We start from the raw sequence: 20,372 nt of genomic DNA, 5'->3' as shown, positions 1-20,372 counted from the left end.
TCAGAGACTCACCTTTGCCCTGCAATGGGCGTAGTCAGGCTGATGATGACAGAAGGGAAAGGCGCGAGAAGTGGAGGATGCAAGGCATCGCACATCAGGTCACCGCGTGAAGTAAATGAAAATTGAAAATTTTGTTTTTGAGGATAGGAAATGGCGCAGTAATTATCTCACATCTCGATGGACACCGAACCGCGCCGAAAGGGAAGGTAGAAAGGTAGAAGTGAAAGAAGAAAGATGGTCTATGGGGGCTTAACGTCCCAAAGCGGCTCATGCTATGAGGGACGCCGTAGTGAAGGACTCTGGAGATTTCAACCACCTGGGAATCTTTAACGTGCACTGGCATGGCACAGAATACGGGGGCCTTTTGCGTTTCACCTCCACTGAAACGCTGGCGCCGCGGCCGCGGGTTCGAACCCTTGAATTCCGGTTCAGTAGCCGAGCGTCGTCACCATTGAGCCACCACGGTGGGTAGCGCGTGAGGAGAGAAATGGTTTCGAGAAAAGGAGGGGATGCAGTAACTGTCATGTAAGGAGGAGAGGAAGATGTGGCGGCTGCAGGAATAACATCACACCGTGGTTGCCAAGACGGGAAATAGAGCTGGCTCTATTTTGACAGAGGAGGATGATGAGTTTGAGGTCATTCCATTTGCATCGGGAGATAGGTGGGACCACCCGGATCCCATCAAAAATTATGGCCACAAAAAAAATCGGGAAAAAGAAAGAAAACACTTCCAGTGCACTGGCACGTGTACTATACTGAAGCATGTGCACCACCACTGCTCCCAACGTCTCTTCGTCGCCTCCGCTTCTATGGTTCATGTATAGAACACTTGCTTGTCTGCCTCAGCAGCATCAAAGACTGCGGTCAGTTGCATACTGAGCTGTGGAGGCCACCGACAGTGCAAGGCGTACCTGTAGCTGCACATCTGGTGATGCGCGGAATCCTCCCGTCGTTGACACTTCCCGTCCTGCAGAATCTATGCGTTGAGAGCTCGGCCGCCAACGACTAGAGAGAGAGAAAGCGAGGTAGGCAAATGCCTCCAGGAGGTGTCGTTTGCTCAGCAAGATTTTATTGAGACATGGATTCGAGCGTAGTACACACATCTCAAGCACACAGTGCGTTTTGTTTCTCGAACGCGAACCGTCTTTTCGCGGTCACGAGCCAGCAGCGAAGCGCAATTGCAGGAGGAGCCGACGTGCGTGCCAGCTCGCACAGATGCGTGCGCGGAAACATGGACACACATGCACGTTTAGTACACGCTACTACACGTCTTCACAACGCTACGCGCGAGACAGTTCTCAGGTTCGCGAGCAGCGAACGAGAGAAATGGAGGCGGGCCTTGCGCGCTCCTAGAAGTGGGCGCTGCAGAGGGTCGAATAGCACTGCCGAGAGCGCACACAGAGTCACTGAAAACAACAGAACGAAAAAAGCCACAGCAACGGAACGGCAGTGTACAGGGCTTGGCGCAGGCTGGGCATCAGTCCGCAGAAGTTCTGCGCATGCGCAAGAGTATGAGCATATGCTGTGCGCTTGTGCCTGTACTTGGTGCCTTCATACAAGAACATGAGGGTTTACTTCGAGGTGAGCGGTTTGTTTGTCTTTTTTGGAAAAATTCAAGCTCGTACTTCGTTTAAAATGATCTCAAGTAGGCCCTTTCAAGTTTTTCACATGGCGTAGCAGCTTATCCATAAGCAGAAGAAGCATGCATATCCGCGGAACCCAACATGTGAGGGCAGTATACATAGAGGAGCTCTGGTCGGGCTTGTTCGTATCTTTTATTCATCGACCCTGTATGTGTGTGTGACGGGAGATTCGTCGCACAGTGCTGCTCAGCTCCTCTTTTCAAGTTCGCTCCACCGTTTGACTTTCAAATGACAAGTCAGTATAGTTGACCTTTATTTCGAGTTTCGGGTCGAAAACAAATGTACAGGTATGTTTGCTTCTAGCGCGGAAACTGCGCGTCATTGACGAAACAGCTGCAAGCAAAGTTCACCGAGGAGCTTCTATGTAGGTGTTCGTCCTATGTCTAATATAGAGATTTTAAGACGGAGTATCTTATCCGTCACATCACGAGGACGCTACTTTCATTTAAAAAAAAAAAGAGAGAGAGAGATAAGTTCACGAGCAAACGACAGTGCAATTGAATATTAAGCGTGCGTTCACAACCCTGATGTAGTTTTTATTTACTTTTGAATAAATAGTGACATGAACAAATAAATAGGTGCAAGTGAGTGACATATAAAAATGGACAGTTTTTATCGATAAGATGTAAAAAAAGTGCAGAATGTGATACATAAGAGATGAACATAACGGCAACAACCCCTGGAAGTTTATACCGTTGCGCATTTTTCACCCCAATTAGGGCCGATCTGAACCCGACAAATTGAACACGATAAGCGATAGTGTGAGACACAAAGCCTATACAGTCATTAATTTACTTTTGTCAACAATAATTTCTGAACACTATCATTAGTGCGGACAAGACTGCTCTCCTAGTTCTAGGGGACAAGGGAAATTCTCAGTTTGAGCTGCATTATCTTTTTCGATATCAGAACGACCCAGTAAAACCGGCGCAATAAAGAAGTGTAAGGTGCAGAATGGTTCTGCAGTTTGAATTACATCTCGGAATGGCAAGAAATAAATACTGCGTAGCTTTGGACAGACACTACTGCAGACATTAGCGGCCGGTATGCCGCAGTGCATGCGTTTGCGCTTAAGGTAAGGAGGCAGCCTCGGCGCCCAAATCTACTTCAGAGTGTCCAACCAGCTGAACGGGTGTCAGGAGTTAAACATTCAGCTAGACACGCACACATATTAGTCTGGCACAAAACTAAGCTCTACAACCCATAGCCGAATCCCACACATTTATTGCCGCGTAACTCATTTGCAGCTCGCAGATGAAGAGAAAAAACATGCACAGTACCCTTTGGCTGCACTCCTTGCTCTCCGAGACACGCTGGTGCCTCTGACACAAAGACCGCGCCTTCTTTGTTCGTGCGCCCAACCGTTTTTCGAGCAGCCCGACAGAAAGCCACTTGTTGTCAGACGAGAGCTGTCTGCTGTACAAAAATACATTTGGCACTGGTAAATACGTTTGTTCGCCCTCTCAATGTCTCTGGGCCGTCTTCACCTCTTTAGCCTCTTTAAATATTTTCTCACTTCTGTCGAGTACCGATGGGCACATATGCGTATCCGTAAATATAGATATTTTGCTTTATATATACGCTATATATTTGAGTGTGTATATATTATATATTTAATCCCTGAAACCAGAACGGTGTAGGGGCACGGTCGTGCCACAAGCGTGCCACGAGGGTATTATGCTTCCTGGCGCACTGAGGCAACAGCGTACGCGCTCGTGAAAACAAGAAGGCAGCTTTCTGTTCTGTTTGCACAACAACACGACGGCGGTTGAACAACACACGCACAAGCTGTTATAGCTGCGAATTAGATGTGCGTCCGCGTAGGTGAAGGAGAGTGACACCGACGACTTGTCGCCTATAGCAATTCTCGGCTTTTCTGCAGTTCATAGTTTTGTCTGTTCCCGGCGCTTAATTTAGTCGCTATGAGACCGAAGGAAAATGATTTTTGGGTGCTCTGGTCTGCCACTTACACTATTTCGGGCCCATCTTTCATCAGAACGGCGCACACTGAATGCTCGCCGGGTTTCTAAGCTTGACATGTGTTTACGCTAATCCGCATGATAACATTTTCTTTCGTGTCCGGGCCTAAAACGCGGCTGTGTGTCGCAGACAGAGACGGAACAACGTGGGGAATGTTTTTGTCCTCTTTCTGAGCCGCTCTATCCGAACTTGTGCAGGTATACGGAAGCCAGGCATTCGGCCACCTATCGCATGCTTCGTGGTGGTCCTGCTCCAGACTCAGACGCGGAACACCCAAGTGCACAGGGCGCAAAGAATCACCGCGATTCGCCACCATGCAGCCCTCTGATCGCTTTGCTGGCCCTCCATACTCTGCAGCAGCACTGAGTGCACTCATAGGGGCCTCTTTCTTTTTTGCTTCGATATGTAAGCCTGCTTTGCGAGTCCCCAGCGCCCCCTGCCCGTACAGAGCGAGAGAGTAGGGGCGTGTCTCCGTGCTCAGTGCCTGGCGTCGCGCGGTGTCACAGTCCCTCTCCGCGCAGCAGCAGCAGCAGCGGGGAGCCGTGCGGGAGGACCGGCCTAGAAGCGCTGCCGTAGCGACCTCTTGCTGATGCCGAACCGAATGGCCTTGTTGGCGACGCGCACCTGACGCAGCTTCCTAGACGCGGCCAGCCTGCGGAGCATTTCGACCAGCTCGCCCGCCGTGTAGTAGCGGTTGCCCACCGACTTGCGTGAACGGCGCACTGCGAAGACACAAAAGAATCGAGTCAGTCAGTCAGTCAGTCAAAAATCAATCAATCAATCAATCAATCAATCAATCAATCAATCAATCAATCAATCATTCAATAAATAAATAAATAAATAAATAAATAAATAAATTTTTATTGATAACAGTAGGCACTTTTTGCGTTCCGCCGCCATCGGAGCGCCGCCTGCTACAACAGCTACATATTGCACCAGTTTTGACGAGATGGGGAGGCTGTCTCACCCGGATGCTACCCGGAGGCTACCTCGTTCAAGGTTATTTGTGAATATGAAATGACTAACTACCTATGTTTACGCAACTTTTTCTAACGCATCTGCATAGAATAAAAATGAACACCCTGTATTTTGCCTGCATGTGCATTATGGCGGTGACTCGTGCGCGTCTGTCAAGAGCACAACTCTTCGGAGATATAGTCCGTTAATGAGGCAGCGACAAGGAAGTTGATGGGTGTCTGTATGAAGCGTCCACTCAGCGCGCGGTCGTTACGTCTGGATGCCCCCCCCCCCCCCCCCCCCCCCACACACACACACACACAGCCAGTCAGTGTACGTGGGGCCAGCGCAATCAAATTGGCACAAAATTGGGCATAAGGCGCATGCTCTTCCCTTGACTTGTCTCTTCTGTGCTTTTTACAACCGGTTGAGCACAAGTTACAGGCTGTGCATCGCTGTGCGGTACTGAGCTTTTGCTTTCAGCCCTTATATGCTTCTCTTGCATCAATTCGAACGAATCCGCATCTTCTATCGCGATGACGACCTCGTGTGCTGGACGCTTTGTCTCGAGTGCGTGCACGTCACTGAACGCCCGCCAGTGCACGGTTTGCACGACTGACATTACCTCCGAAGAAAGGATCTCATCCGAGGAGGCTGCGCAACCGCATCGTGACGCACACTCCCACTGACGCCCGAGGCAGCGTTTAGTTCACGCCGCTCGTGTTGCGTGCGACAGCCCTCACCCTTTTCCTTCTCGTACGAGCTGGAGACGCGTGCAGCGCCACAAAGCTCTCGCCACGGTCAGGGTAGGGAAAACTCGCTTTCCAAAGGCCATAAAACGCGAGGCAGTTTGTAAATATACGCGAGCGGCGCTTAGCGCAAAGGTCGCACGGGCTCGCAGAATGAGGTTTCGGCATCGGCTGCTGCGCGGCGATAAGGCCGATCTCCCGGCGATCTCTTCGGTCGTTTGCCGATCCTCGCTCATTAAAGGCCGCCAACTCACGCTGCAATGCGCTCGTCCCGCCGTGGTTGCGCTCAATTTGCTGCTCGCTGTGCCGGAGGTACCTTCCGCGCAATCTGGTGCATGCTAGCTCCTTTTTACTGGTTTCGCGCACGTCGCTTGCCTGCATTTGGGATCTGGTATTTCGCGATTGCGTCATCCTATTCGCGCCATTGTGCAGATGTATACGGACGCATTCGTGGGATCAGGAGAGGTGTCTGTCGACGACCGCTCGCTCGCATGCACTCCCCTCCTATCGTGCACGTCGCAATGACCTGAGGAGGGGGGGGGGGGGGGACTTCAGCTTGAATGTGCCCTGCTGCTAAACAGAACGGCTCCAAATCCTATGAAGTGGGGCTGGAAAACATTGGTTTTTAACTGTGTTGCAAGTTTTGCTGTGTGAACGTGGGCGTTCCTGGTGTCCGGCTAAAACCTTGGACAGGTTTGGACAGGCGCTCAATGAGTAGCAGTTCGACTCATAGCAACCAGGAAATGAATGTGCGTGCGTGCGCCACTACTTCACGACAGCGCGACTGAAGCGGCTTTTAAGAAGAAAATGGCAGGCGACAATGACGGCACGTGCCCTGCCTTCGGTAAACATAGCAGCGCAGAAACCCTGCCGTGTTCCCTCTCTACGGTTCAGCTGGTGTCGTTCAATCTTCTCGATGTTGGCAGAAAAACCTGACGTTAAAAAATTGCTGCCGCTGGTGCGAAAAATCTGTCTCCATGGTATTCAGACGACGGCGAAAGCGGCGCTGCAAACGAGAATCTGATGCGATACACACGTCGTCAGCGCGTCAGGCGGACGGCGTTTGCTTATTATAGTGTCATAACCACTCCATATTGCTCGAAGCCATGAAGTTGTTTTATGATTTTACTGCTATAAAAGTGTCAGAAGTGTTATTTGTTCATCTTCACGGGTAAAAATAAAAAAGAAAGACTGAAGGCTACCGAGTCGTTCGTTCGTATAGAAAGGCCCTGTCAGAGACTCCGTGATATACTCGCCAGTTTATTCTCATGACCTTCATAGTCCTGGAAAAATAACGCGACAGTACCTACAGGACAAAGAGCAAATGACTACGTTTGAAGGCTTCGAAAGAGTTCTGAACAATTTGCCCCAGACTCTTGATCGAGAAATGATCCACTTCGGCAGTGGGCGCTGCCTCCCGCGTCACAGACCCTAAGGCGTCGGCACAGTCGAGCGTTTTGAGCCAGACATCAAGAGGAAGACGAAACACTTAGTCGGCACGTGTGCATCACAGCCGTGCATAGCTCGTAGCGCCACCGTACGGATGAATTTGAAGAAAACTTCCGCTTTTCTGTCGTGGGCCCTTTCCGAAAACCTCAGGTCAGCTTCACAGCAATGCATCATGCCCAAGTAAAGGGAAACGGCGAACGTTTAGTGCAGCAAACGCAAGCGTCGATCATGTATTTTATGACCTACAAGATGTTGACGTGGTTCCCGTGGCGACACCACGCGCCGCTACCAAACGGTGGGCGAACACATTCAGCACTTCTTCAGTGTGTCGACAAGCGAAGCCATTCTTTTTTAATCAGTGTCGTGACGGGGAAAATCCAACTTCAGAGAATTTCTAAAAGTCCGTGGAGATTGTATATTTTATGGACAGGACGCGTGATGACCGCATGCTTTGACAGCTCCCTGTTTCAAGGTTTTGGCGTTTGACTTCTAAATGTTGATTTTAGAACATATCCTCAAATTAGGTCACTTCACGACTAACAGGCGTAAGAGAGGTTTAAGATCGCCAGTTGAACGAACAGTCCCCTGGAATAAGCGCCGGATATGTGCTAGTATCTGACTGCTGATCGTGTCTTTTAGGCTTAACGCATGGGCCATGCGGCGTCCAGTTGCATTCTTTTCCACCAGCACGTGGCGCACATATGTAAAAAAAAAGATCAACAATTCATTCTCGCGACTTCATTCTTCATTTACTGCTTGCCGCCTCTAAAACTATTTAGGATACTAAAAATGAAGAGAAATTCACAAATAAAACGTGCATCAAGTGGCACACAATGCAAACTCGCTCACTGGCACTGAATGCAAGTAAGAACGAAGAAATTAAAAACAGTTGCCAGAGCGGGCAAAAGTTCGCCGTCATTGCCAATCTGTTTTCCCTTAAAGATCGGCGTGCCACTTAGGTTGCTTTGCTAAGAGCAAACTTTGCTCGTTTCCACCACCTACCTAATATATATGCTAAATTCCGCAGTTGACACGAACTCCTTTATTGAGGGTTTCTTTTTTCTGCAACACTGCCACTGCTTGAACGCTTTGTCTCCTCAGCCACATCAAAGGGCGGGAATAAGTGTGAAAAGCTCCCTCTCGCCAAACTTTTCTTAGTCACACCTCTGGCAAGCGCTCGCGGTGAGGATAATGTCAAACGTGCACCAACTTAACAGTGACTTAGAGCAGAAGTTTGTCGCGGCGGGTTTGCATGTGCACGCAGCGAGCCGTTGTTGTCACTCGCCCAAAGAACCAAAAAAAAAAACTTGCTTTTCCCTGGTGCCTTCAAGGTTGCAGATGGCGTAGAGACGGATAAAGGGGCATGCAAGGTGTGTATGAAGACAACAAAAAAAGAAAACAAAGCTACTAGTCGAGAACGCCTCGTCACTCCACAGTGTTCCCGCTGAGTACTTCGTGAGCGTGGTCAGCTTGATGAAATATTCGTTTTTGGCCGTCCCATTTTTTTTTACACCACTTTCGTCAGTTCTTTTTTTTTTTCCCCGCTTTGTCAGCGCCAACAACACCCACGTCTCAGTCGTGGTGAATGTTTGTTATGAGACCAGGAAAGTGTATGTGCGGTGTGGAATGACAGAAAAGTCCCTTCGCCGGTGGTGAGCGGATAGAGGGAAAGCGACACGAACAGGACGGCGTAGGAGGCACTTTCTCCTGGCTGGAAAGAGCCGTGCTCTGCCGAGTGAGAGAGCGCACTACACGTCGCCTGTCCCCCTCGGTGACAGAGTGCGCAATCCGCGCGAAAGTAGGCCGCGCACACTTCGCGCTGGCGAAGGAGCTCTCGAGTGACTTCGCTCGGCGGAGCTCGCGTGTCTCGGAAGCAGCGGAAGGTAGGCGAGCCACGTGTGGCCCGCCGGACGTGCGTGCGCCGAGAGTGGCTTAATTCGGAACGCGTGGCTCGCTGATTTCGGACAGTGGGAGAGAAAAGGAGCCCCGCCGCAGTGGCTCAGTGGTTAGGCGCTCGGCTGTTGATCCGGAGTTCCCGGGTTCGAACCCGACCGCGGCGGCTGCGTTTTTATGGAGGAAAAACGCTAAGGCGCCCGTGTGCTGTGCGATGTCAATGCACGTTAAAGATCCCCAGGTGGTCGAAATTATTCCGGAGCCCCTCCACTACGGCACCTCTCTCTTCCTTTCTTCTTTCACTCCCTCCTTTACCCTTCCCCTTACGGCGCGGTTCAGGTGTCCGCCGATATTTGAGACAGATACTGCGCCATTTCCTTTCCCTCCAAAAACCAATTATTATTATTATTAAAGAAAAGGAAGGAGCCAGGTAGCACGAGAGTGTCGTCGTTCCGACCGCTGATAGGCACAGCGACTCGTTCATGAATGTTTTTCGCGCCTGAACTCGAGGCGCCATCTGACGCATTTTGTAGTCTCTCTGCACACCTTCAACAGCGCACTGTCAACGCCACCGACGTACAACGTGTATAGGCGCAGCTTGCAACTGATATTAAACCGAGCGGTAAGGACGGCTAGGCAGAATAGCTTGATTGGTTTCTTTTTTTTTTTACTTTCGGGACATGCGGACAGACTTTAAAACACCGACCATGGAAAGCGATCGATAGCGAATGAAGTAGAACAGCTGTCAGTGAAACGGAGCCGCATGTTCAGGAACAACAGCATATGCTACGCCAAGGAATCGACTGATCCTAGGCACAGTGTTTAAATTGTGCATGTTATGTAGAGCCCTTCGTATTCGGTATAAAACCCGATTTTACCTGATTCTTGCGGCCCGAACACATTTCTCAAAAATTGGGTTAAACACCGAAAATGCCCCTTCTAGAGTACACCACATAATGGCAACGGAGTGAGGAGCTCGTTAATATGTGCGTGTACTGGAAAGGACACAGAGAACGGACGCTTTCCTAAACAAAGCTGGCGACACCGCGCGAAATTTAGCGGATACTCTGTGCTTATTCCAGGGGACTGTTCGTTCAAGTGGTGATCTTAAACCTCTCTTAACGCTTGTCAGTCATGACGCGACCTAATTTGAGGTCGAAAAGGTACTTTCCGAAGCCAAGCGCCAAAATACGGGTAGTTACCAGGGATTTCTTCGGTATCATATATCAAACGTTATGCACGCTAAGGACTTCCTGCTCCAGGGCTCTTGCCCGTTTAGATTAACCTCTGTGATGTTTTATGACTGCTTTCACAATGTACAGGTGCGGACAAAAGTAAACGGAGCACGTTATCTCCTTCGAACATTTTTCACATATTGCGTATTTGAAATTGGCAGCTGTAGTATCTGCAGGCTGTTAGTGGACACTAGTGCTCCTTCTTGTGGACAAGCAGTGTTTCTTCACTTCCAATGGGAAAGGCGCGATTTCATTTTGAGCGGAATAGCCTGCTCCAGTTACTTATGCCCGCACCTGTACGAGGCCGGCAGGCCTTGCATGCATGTAAAGTGCTCCGTAGGAGAGTAACAGTTTACGCCATAAAACAATTGTAATAGCAAATTTGGTGAACAACTTTTTTTTTTCTGTGAAGCCTGTAATTTCTATATTGTTTGTGTAATACTGAGCAAAAATTGGGGCAATCTGCGTTCCGCACTAAACCGAGCGCTTATAGTAAACTCTCGTTTACTGCATAAAAAAGGGCCGAAAAAAAACCCCCGCATTGTGAATTCTTTTTTTTTTTTGGTGAATAACCATATGTGTTCCCGAATTCAAACTACAAGTATGGCCCGATTTTGACGCTCCCAATTCTGAAAAAAAAAATAAAACTGGAAAACGAGGGGCCCTATGGATATAGTGCATACTGACTACAGCACTGCTGACTTGTTTCACGTAAAGGAGTCACGGTACTTCGAATTTATTATGCAAATGGGACGAAACCACGCCTGCCTCCCTAACTGGACAATGGAACTTTCCTAGCAGTGTACGATGCGAGAGTATCAAAATGATAATTAGTGAGCGATTGAATGTATGAGAGTGTGAGTCTTTCGAATGCGGAAGTGTGGATTGGGCTCGCGTACAACTAAGCAGTGTTGGTTCATTGTATAGGAGAAACCCCTGAGATGGAGCAGATTTCTAATTTACTGCTTAGCATCACCCAAGCGGAGCCATACGGTCAAAAAGGAGAGCTATACAGCTTCCAAAGAAACTTCGTAGCAGAAGAATTCTTTTTGTCCTGGTCCGGGGTTCGAAGTGAATGACGAACCTTTTAGTTCATGGCATTTTACATTAACTGGATTAGATTTGTCATTAGATTTACCAAGCCTATGAAGTCGTTCTATACGTGTAGGTGTTATTCTTATCTATAGAGATGCTGCTATTTGGGTAAAAAAAACGAGAAGAAAATTTTGCAGTGCGCGAGAAACAGAGCACCTCGCATTTCTGCATTTCACATTCAAGATTTTTAAAGATAGAGTATCATGCCCTTCCTCTTGAGTTGTTTTTCTTATTGTTCAACTTAATACGCTCTCCTTTATCTGTATCCAAGGCAAACATAGCACCGTCTGGGATCATTTTGTCGAAGACCAGCTTTACATTAGCGCCATTTGCTTTTTTTGTCGCTGCGCTTTCACAAATGCTTACGTAGTATGCGCATGAGTTTTGAGAAGACTTATGGGGTTCGAACCCGGGACCAGCACCTCACAGGGCAGTCGCTCTACGACCTGGGCTAACCGGGACGGCTAGCATATGGTAGGGTGAGTGCGAATTGATCAACAACTCGATGTGAGAAAAGGGTTGGTCCAATTCCCCTTGACGTTGGAGTAATTACTAACTTATTTCAGGTAAGCAGGTACGGCCCTCTTAACAGTAACCAAACGTGCACATTTAGTCATTGAACGCAGCCCGCCGTTCGTGCTACTTACTGATGTCGTCGTGCCATCGGAAGTATCCCGACGGCGGCGGAGTTCCCAGCCACTGCAGGCTGTAGTCATCCGAGTCCTCCTGTTCCAACTCTGGGTTAGCCTGAAGCCATTGGTCTGCGAAATTAAATGTGGTAGAGACAAAGGTTAGGAAAAATGTGCTCTGGCAGAAAGTATTGCGAAGAGCAGGAACCGTACAACGGAATTCCGCGAACACAGGTGGTTCAAAAGTGCTGTTTTTTTTTGTTCAGAACTCTCACGGTCATTTTGAGGGAGACGTGCGAAGGCACTGAGCCATGCGGAGCGACTCTGACTGCTGCGCTTCTGTACGCCCTGAAGGTAGATGTATTGCCCGTCTCTCTGAGATTTTTTATCATACTGGATTTTAAACTGTCCACAGTGCTCGAAAATCAACATACGACCCGCCACGGTGGCTCAGTGGTTAGGGCGCTCCACTACTGATCCGGAGTTCCCGGGCTCGAACCCGACCGCGGCGGCTGCGTTTTTATGGAGGAAAAACGCTAAGGCGCCCGTGTGCTGTGCGATGTCAGTGCACGTTAAAGATCCCCAGGTGGTTGAAATTATTCCGGAGCCCTCCACTATGGCACCTCTTTCTTCCTTTCTTTCACTCCCTCCTTTATCCCTTCCCTTACGGCACGGTTCAGGTGTCCAACGATATATGAGACAGATACTGCGCCATTTCCTTTCCCTAAAAACCAATTCTAGTTATAACAACATACGATGTCCTAATGGGTCCAAGATTTGAATGTGAGGGGACTGTGACGGCTCTTGCGGCATCCAGAAAGATTTCCCAAATCTTTTCAAAACACAGTTGCGGTGAAGAATGAAAAGTTGCCAGCAGCTCATTGCTAAAAGGTGCTGTTACAATCTGTTGACCCTCAGAAGGCTGGCCGCAGGCACTGGTCGTATTTTGATTCGGAGTTCCGCTCGGTGCAGAGGACGGTCAAGCGGGCACAGAACGCCTCTCTGCCTATAATGAAATCACGCAACACTACAAACTAGGCCGAAGCAAATCTACCCTGGTGTGCCACTCTCTACGTGAATATAAACAAGTTCACTGGCCACAACTACAAAACCAATACCTTCCCTCACCCTAGCTTACTAAATAAAATCTACACCTGCTGATTATGCGACAACTACTCTAATCTACTGAACATGATAAAATGCCAGTCCCAAGAGAATACTCTCACAGACGACCAGTGGGAGGCCGTAATGCTCAGCCGGGCCAGGTTGTACATAGCGTGATCACCAGCCGGGTCCGGGCGGCCGCCCAGGCTGAGGAACTGCTTTATTCGCACCCTACCACAATTAACAATAAAAGTTTTCCCCATCACAAAACTACTGAAATTAAAGTCTGGTGTCACTGCCTGAAGCACCTGAGTTTGAAGCTGTGCGCTGTTTTCGGCCAAGAGCCAAGTGGCCAAGCGCGGGTACCTAAAATTAAATTTCTGTTGTATTATCAGTGAGCTAAACTCCGCAAGAATCAAACCGGAAAGAATAGCAGTGAATGAGACCCCTCGGCTCCTTTTTTTGTATTTCGTTGCCCGCTGTGTACATGTTACGCAGAAAACTGAAAAAAAAAAATGCCATCTCTTCACATTCGAATTTGCGGTGCTCGGGTATCACGTGAAAGGGCTTATTTTAAGAGAAAGATTTTCCTCGGAGATAACGATTTATCGCCGCAACTGGCGCCGGACTGCCAGGCGTCGTTATTAAACTCTCCATGCAGTTGCTGATTTATCTTTAATCTGGTGCCAAATCCAGGCGGCAGTTAAAAATTAAACTTCCTAGAAGTGAGGTGGTTGACACTGACCGAAAGGTAGCACTGTTTCCTTTTTCACCGCCCGTAGCGAGGTTGAAGTCCCTATTTCGATACACGTGAATTGCTTCCATATTATCTGCTTCAAAAACCCGTTTCTGAGTATTGCGCCAGAAAAGGTAGAATGAAAGTTCTGGCAAAACTTGACAGATGTTGCTTCCACTATATCGTGAAGGACGTAGCGGAGTTTTTTTTTTTTTCACTTAGCGGTCGTTGCACTTCGGCAAGGCCTCCGTTTTAGGGAGCGTTTGAACTTTCTATGTTTTCCCTGGTAAGAGCAGACCAGAGATACGCCCTCCGTCTGCTACTTACTGACATTTGCTTCTTATGTTCATGATGGTATTGAACTCGGACCAGCGATGCTAGCCTTTCATAGTACGCGTTCTCGAAATCAGACAAATGAAAGGAACAAAAAATACAACTGTCTGTCTTGTTCCGCTCGCTATTATTTGCGGCAGGATCAAGTAGCCTGGTGGAGCGTGGCGGGTAAGCTCATCCCCCGAGAAAATGAACATAAAAAGGTGGAGCGACATTCAAGCAAAGAAATTCCCAAAGAAGAAACGCCGATTAGAGTCGGGAAGGTCGACGCCTTTATTGCTCTCATATGTCACTCCAGTCGTCGACGTCGTCCGGGAGTTTAAAATCAAAGTAGCGGTGAAAGTGAACGACACAGACGGGACGCAAAGGGATGTTCGCTCAGTCGAGCGTGACGATCTGTACAAATGTCTCCGGCGCAGTCTTCGCGAGGCAGTGATTTCGTCTCGACAAAAAAAAAGGGGGGGGGGGCGGAACGAAAAGGAAGCCAGCTTCGAAGGGAAACGCCGTAGGGAGGGCTCACACATGGCTTCGGAAACTACAACTGAAGACCGAAGGGGAGCCCGATGCCTCCCAGCGTGGAACAAAAATGAACGACGGGTAAAAAAAGAAAACACGGCAGGAAAGGACAACAGCGAGCACTAACCTGACGTCAAAGACCGTCTGCGGATGCTGCTCGACGGTCGTACAGGCCTTATCGTGCGGCAAGACAGCTACGTCGCTCATCTGGCGCAGTACAGGATTGCGCGAAATTAAAGAGGGGATTATCTCGCAGGATGTTCGGGGATAAGCGATTCGCGAAGTGGGCGCCACAGCAAGATTGTGCGCTCCAAGACTGAGAGGAAACAAAATAGAGAAGCACGACGCTGGGTGAACGCATTCGCAGTAAGCCAGCAACGGCTCCTTGCGTTGGGCTTTCCAATCAGGACCGAAAGCCCACACCGGGCGGGCAGGAGAACACTCTCTGTTGACATAAGAAAAATAAATGAACAAACAAAATGGCGCCGAACTAAACATGAGAGTTGGAGTACTTTCTGAGAAGTGGCTTGCGAGTGGAGTTAATTTGTAACGAAACACTTGTTAAAGGACTGCGCTCCCTTTATGACGCAGGTCTGTTTATCGAGTCTTGGGGACGCAGCTTCGCGTTACCCCTTTTGTTGTCAAGCCGCGTGTCTAGCTGACAGCGCGGCCGCTCACGTCGAAGGCGGGTGCCGCTCTTGAGAAAACAAATTACAGGTGTCCACTGTCGAGCCTGTTTTCATAGAATTCTTTTTTTGATTCCGACGCACAGTTCGCGGCAAGGTCTCGAACTTTGCGTCCTGCCCTTATTGCAGGCCTCTAAAGGATCCCTTTCAGAGCAAGCATGAAATACAGTCGCAGCGCCATGATTGGATAAAAAACTCTACGACGAAGTAGAAGAGACAACTGTTTCCTTCTGGCATATCCTATTTGTTTGTTTTATATATCCCTCCGAATTTCTCATCTCCTCTAACTCCTGTCTGCTGAAAACTGAGCGTTGCACATTTTGCAAGTCAGCACGTAGTAAGTTGAAAGGCGGCTGGCACACCAAAAAACACGATTAAAAAGCGGACGACGGCCAACCCTTTTCAAGTGCTCATTTTGGAGCTTTTACAGTACAGTGTGTTACTCGGACTGTTAGAATGCCTGCACAAAGTAGCCGATTCGTCAGCTGAAGTGAGAACGACTACAGCGGCTAAACGCAACCTGAGTGCACAGATTGCGAGGCGAAGCTTCAGCCCTCACGTTTGTGACGAATATCTCTCTCCATCGTCATTTTTGCTTTTGTTTTAATTAAATTACGAGACCCTTCACACTGTCGGATAGGTTTGGTTTATGGTTTATGGGGGTTTAACGTCCCAAAGCGACTCAGGCTATGAGAGACGCCGTAGTGAAGGGCTCCGGAAATTTCGACCACCTGGGGTTCTTTAACGTGCACTGACATCGCACAGTACACGGGCCTCTAGAATTCCGCCTCCATCGAAATTCGACCGCCGCGGCCGGGATCGAACCCGCGTCTTTCGGGCCGGCAGCCGAGCGCCGTAACCACTCAGCCACTCAGCTTCACCTTATTCGGTTCCTCGTATTTTGAAGTAATTGCCCCTTCAGACGGCGCAATAGTGTTCGGTCATGAATACGTAACTATCGTTCCTCGCTTATACTCAATTTTCTGACTTATAAAACCGTTGTTCTCGCTAAAAATGGCATATTTGTCATCAGGTAAGTCTAATCTCTCAGTCTAGCTTGACTTAGTATTCCCCTTTAGTGTCCATTTAAAACGAAAAAAAACGGCTCAAAAAGGACAAAACTCCGAAAAAGGTACACAACACCAAAAAGCTTCACATTATCCGTCAACCTCATCTCTAAAAGTAGCGCTCGTCACATTTTAAAGTTGGTTTCACCTAACGCTTGCTGGTAGTCCGCATAGCACGCTTTACAAAACTCATCATTCTGGCCATAACGTACGGTTTGGTCTTGGTTGGAAGAACAATCGCGGAGCTTGGTGGGGAAAAAAGAAGAACAACATAAGCGGGAAACCGAGTGAGATTGTTTAAATAACCCCAGAAAAGTGAGGCACAGTTATATCAAGCAGAGTCATGGCACGAACACTGAAGTCTCTTCAGCACTCGAGGGTTGATCCCGGGAACAAATGAGCACGATGCTGCGGTAGAGAGGATAAGCAGTCAGAAAATGCACCATGTTCTTGTCAGTTCATATTTGAAACGAGTAACGAATCGTGGCAAAAAGAGTGCGCTCAATGGAGAAAAAGCGCGATAACAAGGTGGAGGAGTCAACGGGTTCATTAGCGGGATTTTCCTGCTCTGCGGTTGATAACATGCGATAGCCAAATGCTTTGGAGCAAGCAGGCTTAAATAGCAAAAAGTGAAAAGATAAAACAGCTTCCGCCAGACTTCAACTGCATATTTAAGGCACTACGTTAGGTACGACTTGCGGCTGCACCAATTCTGACTGTTTTTCACGACATGCGCTCATCTGCAAGAACAGCACGCAGCACCGCTGTTGAAAAAGAATGAAAAAAATTTACAAAGCTGGGCGTTCCGGTGCGAAGGTCATCAGGCGCGACATTAATGTCAAATCTAAGGGAGAATATGCGACGCTAAAAAAAAAAAGTGGCCGCATCGGGTTCATAATGGCTTTATGTCCGACCATGAGCTCAAGGTCACGTTGAATCACGAAAAGAAAGAAAGAATTAGAAGGCGGATGCCTTCGAATTGGACGGAAAGCGAGCGTCCAACTTCCTGGAGCTGTTGCTGCTTCTTCAGCGTCCTGAGACCCACGGAATAAATGACGTCATTAGGGTAAGAAACGACCTGTGGAAACGTTGGAAATGGAACGGAGCTGTGGAAATGGAGTTGTACTCGTACTCGCACTTTCCCGCAACTTCCGCGTCGCGATAAGGCTGCAGTGGCGTGCTTCGGCTAGTGGGAAAGCTGTTAGCGAATGAAAAGTATATATCATTGAAGGATGAAATAGAAACCTCAAAGTTCAGCTTTCAATTCACTGCAGTGGTTTTCGTAATGTGCAGACAGCTACTTTTTTTGGTTTATTTTTTTTGGTTCTTCAGTAGATTGTTTTAAACTGTTTTTTTTTCTCTCGTATAGATGCGTCGCTGTAGAAAGCATCTCGAGACCCAGAAATGACGAAAGCTCTGGTCCTGTCGGCAGCGCGCTAATTGGATACTCTACACGCAGATACAAATCATATGACACTATTATACTCCTATTAAACGAAAAAAAGTAAAAATAAAATGCTTGCTTTTCTTCTGACGAAAAAGGTTCAAAGAAGCTTAGAGCGCCAAAGAAAAGTTCGGAGCTTGCGGTCGCCTGCGCGCTGACGATCGCTCGGCGCAGTCGGTAGATGAAGCTGATGACAGCAAACCACGTGGAAGCGAGGAAAGCCCCGTTTTCTGACGTGCAGCCTTTGCGAGAAGCAAACCAGGAGAGATCCGAAAAGAGCGCCAATAATTAAGGTGCTTCGCTGGAAAAAAATTGCGATAGGCTTTTAACTTGTAAAAATTTTGTGCTCTTCCAGTCCTTGGACCCCTCCACTTATTCCGGAGCCCTCCACTACGGCACCTCTTTCTTCCTTTCTTCTTTCACTCCCTCCTTTATCCCTTCTCTTACGGTACGGTTCAGGTGTCCAACGATATATGAGACAGATACTGCGCCATTTACTTTGCCCAAAACCAATTATTTTTATTATTATAATTATTATTATTCCAGTCCTTGGACCGCTAAAACCTGCACTTTCCAAAGCTGTGTTGCAATATCTTGCCACCTAAAAATGGGAAAAGAAAACGAAATAAAGAGAGAAAAAAAAGGCAAGGAGACTTCACAGTTCTGGAAGGTCGTCGGGCGAGTAAGTGGACAGGCGTTAATGTGCTCACTGTCGTGATATATATCGAAACGCAGCATCTGTAACGTGATCTGTGTTTATCGTCGCGCGACTCATTTTTTGGGCGTGATAAGTGACCTCGGCTAACTGAGGCTTCCTACGTCTTCCGCCCACTAAGCCAGAATTTCCGAGCCTGCCTTTCTATCGCGCGCCTGCCATTTGTCACTGCTGTCGGCATCAGAAACCAGGGGGCGCTGCAGGCATGAAAAAGGGATGAGTTTGAGGCCCCCCTGTGCCCCAGCCGCGGAAATCTCGATTAGCGAACAAGACGCCGTTTCTCGAGGGTGGCTGTCATTTATTCTGCCGCGCTGTGCACCACTGCCCACACTCTGCCTCTTATCCCAACTGCCCACCATGCCTCGGCTGCCGCTCATTCGGTGGAGAGGCATAATCAGGATGAAAGCACACACTGGAAGCTTCTTCCTTTTCTCATGGCCCCGAACAAAAGAGAATATGGAAAAATAGAAGCAAGGATACGCGACGTTATCAAGCCCAGCGCTGGGGCGTAGGTAACGCCTCGGCGCTTCTGCGCTGTCCCACCAATGCACATGCTTCAACGTAGCTTAACTCGAGCTGAAGGTTAGCGGAAATTACTTGATACCTAGCGAATGACCTCAAAGGTAGTGCAAACAGCAGAAAATCTAAATTTATTCTGTTACCTGTCTTTTTTCGCGCATAACATGGTCATTTTAGGGCCGTGTTATGCGCCCTAAAATCTTTAGGGGCTGTTAACTGCGCTGCTGTTAAGAGTGCGTAATTCAATTAACTTACTATTGCATGACCGATCCTCTTCACGTGACTTACAGCCAATATTTCATGCCAGTGGTTCACGCTTCCAACCGAATGGGACAGCGGGATCACAATAGTGTGAAAACGTCTGACCTTAAGGTGTAGTTTACAAGGTTAATAAAAGCTTGAAAACAATATTTTTATTGATTATTTCATCCTTTCTTTTTTGCCAGAGGCTCCCTATAGCGAGTTATTTTTTCAGCAGCCTCGGCTCAACCCAGGGGGCATTCGAGTGTCAGACACGTGTTTACAGCCAGCCTGAATAAACAGCCCAGTGAAACGAGGCCTTCGGCGAGCGACGACGAGATGGCACACGCCGGCTCCGGAATGTTTGCTCACAACCTAACATTCGTGCTCCCCCGACACACTCTGACAAGAAGGGTCCCCCCATCAAATCGAAAAAGAGGGGCGCCAGGGTATGGATCTCAGTTGCGAGCGGGTGATAATAGGTGTTCCTTTAGCCTTTAAGCTGATCTTCTGTGTTTGGTGACACAGGAGGACGACCGTAAAGTAAGAAAAAAAAAGCGCGGGAACTCGCAGTACGCAGCAGTGGCTTCTTTCTCGCTTTTGCTGCCGTGCGCAAGAAAATAAACGGGAATAAACAAACCGAGGCGTCTCCCTCAAGGTCGCGTCTTTAACGGAAGCCTCGGATCAAAACAACGCAAGAATGACCGGCTTCAAGAGGTGCGGGCCATGATGCGCTGGAAGAATGATTTACACTGCGCGATTAGCAGGAGCGTTTACGAAACCGCGTTGCTTTCGTAGGCCGTTCGGTATCGCTTCCTCGAGTTAAGTCGTCACAACCCGAGCGAGAACGGTTATTTGCTACGTGGCTCCCATCTCCTTCTGCCTAGGCGAACAAAAAAAAAAAAAACCAGCCGCCGCGGTGGTTATGGTCCAGGTGCAGCATCGGGAGTCTCAGCTTTCGATACAACCAAGCGCCACGCGTCCTTAACGTTCAAGAGTTCAGTGTGGAATTCGTGAGCACAAGTGCACCCCGTGAGAGGCGCATGCGTGGAGACTGCAAATGCGTCAAGTAATCAGCTCAGACAGGTCTGGTTTGCATTCAACAAACAACGACGATCCGTATACATAAATTGTGGTTTCTCGGCTTAGAAGCGGGTATTGTACCTCTGAGCTTTCACACACGTAGCGTCAGCTACTAGCTGTCTCCTTGCAACGTCGCGTTTCTCTCCGTAATCAGTGCACGTACCTACGTCACAAAGCGCATGCTTTTAACAATCGTCGGATGCTGACGGAGACGGAGATACTGCGGCCGTCCTTTGAGCTTTGATAACGGTGCAGGCGTCCGGCCACATTCACTGACACGTCTGCTTCCATTTAAGGCA

General features: G+C 48.6%; 1 protein-coding gene across 1 annotated transcript in view; it reads right to left on the bottom strand.

Moving 5' to 3' along the window:
• Positions 1-1,027: 1,027 nt before the first annotated feature.
• The window catches only part of LOC144125749 (uncharacterized), a 53,087-nt gene continuing 33,742 nt past the window's right edge, over positions 1,028-20,372 (bottom strand). The window contains exons 2-3 of the mRNA XM_077659418.1: positions 11,649-11,762; positions 1,028-4,345 (exon numbers count right to left, since the gene is read on the bottom strand). Of these exons, the coding sequence (XP_077515544.1) occupies positions 4,182-4,345; positions 11,649-11,762 (278 nt within the window). The 3' untranslated portion in view covers positions 1,028-4,181. The remainder of the gene's footprint in view (positions 4,346-11,648; positions 11,763-20,372) is intronic.

The sequence above is a fragment of the Amblyomma americanum genome, chromosome 3 (genome assembly GCF_052857255.1).
Source record: "Amblyomma americanum isolate KBUSLIRL-KWMA chromosome 3, ASM5285725v1, whole genome shotgun sequence".
NCBI lineage: Eukaryota > Metazoa > Arthropoda > Arachnida > Ixodida > Ixodidae > Amblyomma > Amblyomma americanum.
The sequence above is the reverse complement of the archived record's forward strand: the minus strand, read 5'-3'. Positions and strand labels throughout refer to the sequence as shown.